The sequence below is a fragment of the Myotis davidii genome, unplaced genomic scaffold (assembly GCF_000327345.1).
Source record: "Myotis davidii unplaced genomic scaffold, ASM32734v1 scaffold575, whole genome shotgun sequence".
Lineage (NCBI taxonomy): Eukaryota > Metazoa > Chordata > Mammalia > Chiroptera > Vespertilionidae > Myotis > Myotis davidii.
Genome location: NW_006290306.1, coordinates 6416521 through 6420940, shown reverse-complemented (window position 1 = coordinate 6420940; position 4420 = coordinate 6416521). Strand labels below are relative to the sequence as shown.

Below are 4420 nucleotides of genomic sequence, written 5' to 3'. Positions count from 1 at the left end.
GAAGGGAAGAAGAAGGAAGGAAGGAAGGAAGGAAGGAAGGAAGGAAGGAAGGAAGGAAGGAAGGAAGGAAAAGAACTTATAAATAAGAGTTTCAAAATTTATTTCTTAAGTGGTGAGATCAGCTTATTTTATTTAGTTATTTCTGATTATGCCTGTTAGTGACTTTCTCAGTGATGCAAAGAATGAATCCAGACACCCTAAAATTAACTACAAGCAGGGTGGGATGGGTGCCACAGGATGGCTGAAGCACCATTAGCATTGTGAAGTTTTTTATTTTTATAATTTTTCCACAAAACATCTTATTATGAAATAAAATGAGAATTCTAACTTAAGCCATGTTCCAAATCACTTTTATATTGATTGGTATGAAAAAGAAGAGGACAAACTAAGTCATTTCCTCTCTTTGATGTGAGGGATGCGGCTTTTATTACCTATGGGAAAGAAAAGTAACAAAAGAGAGAGCTAAAATATTCTCTTTGTCAAGACTGTGGGACAGTAGAGAAACTACTAGTAGTAGAAATTTTATAATTTATTTTTTAAAAAAGACCTGTAATTTGATTCCCCAGCATATTTAGCTAATAATTGTGCTTTTTTGAACACAGGAAGATTCCAGATGGGATAAAGGAAGGTAGAAGGCCTTGCTATTTTTCAATACCACAACTTCAGCCTCCAAACTATTTATCAGAGAAATTTTGATTTATAAATTCCTCATGGTCTTCTTTTTAGACTGTACTTACAAGGTTAGATTTTTAAAAGATTATAAAAACTGAAGAGAAAAATACAATAAATTATAGCTAATATTGCAGAGGGGTTTCAGGTCAGGTCTATGTTGTGAAATCACCCTGTAGGGGGAAAAATACTATTAATCCACTTGATACTATTAGTAATAGACACCCACTATAGGGCAATGGGTGAATCCCTAATACCTGGTGAGTGTGCTCAAAAGACCAGTAGCCAAATTTCACTTTTTATAACAAGTTCAATACAAAAATAATTATAAACCTATCTGACAGATTTACCAGTTTTTACATCAATTGTATTAGATATATAGTTTGATTGTCTAGCATGCTTAATTCCTACAAATTTTTCATGCTAGCATAATTTAACATTTTGTCATAAAAGAATGGAGTTTCTATTTTGAGTAGATTGATTTTAAAATATGTTAAGTGTTATTCACTTAAAAAATCATATTAAATGACAAACTCTTATTTTCTGATTTTTAAAGACTGTGTAACATCGTCCTTTATCCCTGTCAAGCCTTTCAATGTGATGGCTCAACCAGAACCCACAGTGGAGGTGGAAGAGTTTGTTTACGACTCAACAAAGTATTGCCGCCCTTATAGAGTATACAAAAATCAAATGTATATTTATCCCAAGCACCTCAAGTATGACAGCCAGAAATGTTTCAACAAGGTAGGGTATGTTTCTGAAGTATCATCCTCTGTCTTCACTCTGTTTAGACCACATTAAGATGGTCTCCTGAAAGTTCAAATACAAATTACCATAGTTCATCACTTTGGAAAAGAAAATGATTTGAAGAAAATGCTTAATAATGGGCAGTGATGAGTTTCCCGTTAAAAGTGCTTAAGAATACACAGTTGTGTGACACATTAATAACCTTTCTAAATTAGCCCGAAATAATGTTGTTCTAGACTTTTTTCAGTTTCTTAAAATACTCTGCACATAGCATGCCTGTCCCTTTTGGACATGAGTTTTTTCTTCTCTTTTAAATAATCTCTCCAAATCCTTCTGCTATTTCTGAGCACTCTGGATGTCACAAGAAATTATTGAGTACTGTACACGTTTTGGATTTAATTCGAAGCTACTTATTTTAGGCACTTGGATTGTTTTTTGGTGTTATGTTATAGGCCATTATAATTTCCGTTTCTCTCGCTGTAATTTCAGGCACGAAATATAACTGTGTGCATTGAATTCAAAAATTCAGATGAAGAAGGTGCCAAGCCCGTGAAGGTAGGCCAAGTCCACGGGGGACGCAACATTAAAGGGTGGGCAGGCACACGGTTCTCTCTGCCACCTGGGGGCTTTTTATTCGAGTGTGGTTGAAAGAGGAGCAATGCAACACATTTGTCCTAAATGTACCTGATTGAATAGCCATCATTAACTAGAGCTATGAGAAGTGCCAGGCTGTGGCTCTGCTTAGCTTTTCATAATGGAGAAAAAGGAAAACCATTCTAGTGAAATAAATGCAAAGGTTCCCCCTGGAAGACTGCAATTTTCAGAGAGTAGCCTGCCTCTGGATTTGGCATGCTTGATTTAAATGCCACCTCCCAGCTGGCCTGCGTGTGGCCTGTGCAGAGGGGTTGCTGCAAACTGACCTACTAGCTAATGCACTGGGCCCATGGGATGCTCACATTTATGGAAGGTGCGTGAGGCCAGAGGAGCTGGGAAATGGCTCTAGGACTTCAGTGGTCCCACTTGTTGGTCACGTGGTTTTATAAGAACAGTAAAACTATGAGGTTTGTATGAATTGTGCTGTTTTAACCTATAAAGCTGCCACTGGGTGGCATTTTTCAGAGTTCATATTTGATATCAACTGTTTTTATTTTAGGGGCTTCAAACATAAAATAACCTATAGGCAGGAAAATAGTTTCTAGTTGGCCGGTGGCCACATCGGCCACATCTTCCCAGTTGCAGTGAGTCAGAGACAAGACAAAACCAGTTGCTAATGAACCCCACAGTCCTCTGAGATCTCCTGTTAGGTACCAATTGAGTTCTCTGCTAAGGTCAGAAGAATAAGCAGTTTGAGGGATTGAATGAGTCATGCTACAGAGAGACTTCTTTAAAATAGTCTCGAGCTGCTCTCCACATCCACAGGTTCCAAGTTCCACAACACATTAGCAGCAGGAGAGAAAAAAGGACGTGAAATGGAGTAGCCAAGCAAACAAAGGCAGTGACCAGATGGCAGACAGGCCAGGCTGTTAGAGCAGCATTCATGCGGAAAAGTCTAGGAAAGAAGGGTAGTAACAGGGGCGGGGCCCCTGTTTCACTGCATTCTAAAGCCTCACACAGCATCCTGAGCCTTGAGCAAAGGGAGCCTTTAAGCTGCATGAGTAGGAAGTGCCCTGTCACCTCCCCTGGCCTGATTAGGGGCTGGGATCAAATGGTCGTTTCATATGGCGGAGCCAGGAGCCAGCTCTGTCCTTCCTGCTCATTCTTGGTTGGGGGCTGGCATGTCAGGGCCTAGGGTCCAACCACTCCTATGGTCAGCCTCAAACTCCAGGCCTGCGCTGGATACTCCCATAGGAATCAGAATGGGACAGATGCGATCTCATATCCTAGTCCTCAAAGTTAGGTAATGGGCTGACTTGGGTGTTCAGTGTCAATGTAATACCTACAATGAATTAAAGCCTTCACATTTTTCTTTAGCAGCAACCCATTGTATAATAAATTCAGGGCAGCAGGTCAAAGGAGTTCAAGGTCACTTAGATGTCACCTAGGCCAGCAAGTTCTCACAAAATTTATCTTGGTCCCAGGATTCGTAACTGAAGAGTTGCGGCCTTTATTGTGCTCAGGGTCAATTTCAGATGTTCATAATTATTCAACTCATAACTTTTTAAACAGTGTATTTATGGAAAACCTGGAGGGCCCCTCTTCACCACAGCCGCCTACACAGCAGTTCTGCACCATTCCCAGAATCCGGATTTCTCAGACGAGGTAAGGGCAAGGCCTCCACTACCCCCAGCAGCTCCTGAAACGATGGGTGAGCAGGCCAGATAACACACAATATAAACACTCAGTCTACCCCGCATCGCAGACTGAAGACCTGCCTAGGCAGCTGTGTTACTTAACCAAGATTTAGAAATTACGTTAATTGACAGTTGCTCCAAAAGTATGTTGCAAATTCCATTAGTTCAGGCCAGAATTGTCTTTTAAAAATGTGATGTTTTTCTCTTATTTCTTTGGTCAATATAATAAAGATTGTGTTAGATAGCTTTTACCAATCAATTCTATGTCATAATGAAAAGAACAAACAAATTTGAATTGTATATTGGCTTTTTTAAAACCAGGTTAGCATGCTGGTATGTAAAGAATATTTAAGCTTGCAAACCATTACCATTCAGGACTTCGGAAACTTTCTCAAGCGTCAGAGTCACCTGGAAGATTTGTTAAAATGCAGATGACTGGAAGCCTCCCCAGATTTTTGGATTCCATATGTCTGGAATGGGGCCTGAGAATTTGCACTTCTAACAAGTTTCCAGGTGACACTGATGCCACTGTTAGTTTGTTAGTCCCAGGGATAACACTTTGATAAGCAGAGTATTAAATTTTTCCTGAATAATGTGGAAATAAGTTAGAGAGATAGATAGAAGATAGATAGATGATAGATAGATAGATAGATAGATAGATAGATAGATAGATAGACAGACTAATAAATAAGTTGGTAGATTGCTGGGGTTCT

General features: G+C 39.4%; 1 protein-coding gene across 1 annotated transcript in view; it reads left to right on the top strand.

Annotated features, from left to right (window-relative positions):
* The window catches only part of DOCK10 (dedicator of cytokinesis 10), a 133040-nt gene that overhangs the window by 69228 nt on the left and 59392 nt on the right, over nt 1-4420 (top strand). The window contains exons 17-19 of the mRNA XM_015563669.1: nt 1226-1413; nt 1906-1971; nt 3583-3675. Coding sequence (XP_015419155.1) covers nt 1226-1413; nt 1906-1971; nt 3583-3675 — 347 coding nt within the window. The remainder of the gene's footprint in view (nt 1-1225; nt 1414-1905; nt 1972-3582; nt 3676-4420) is intronic.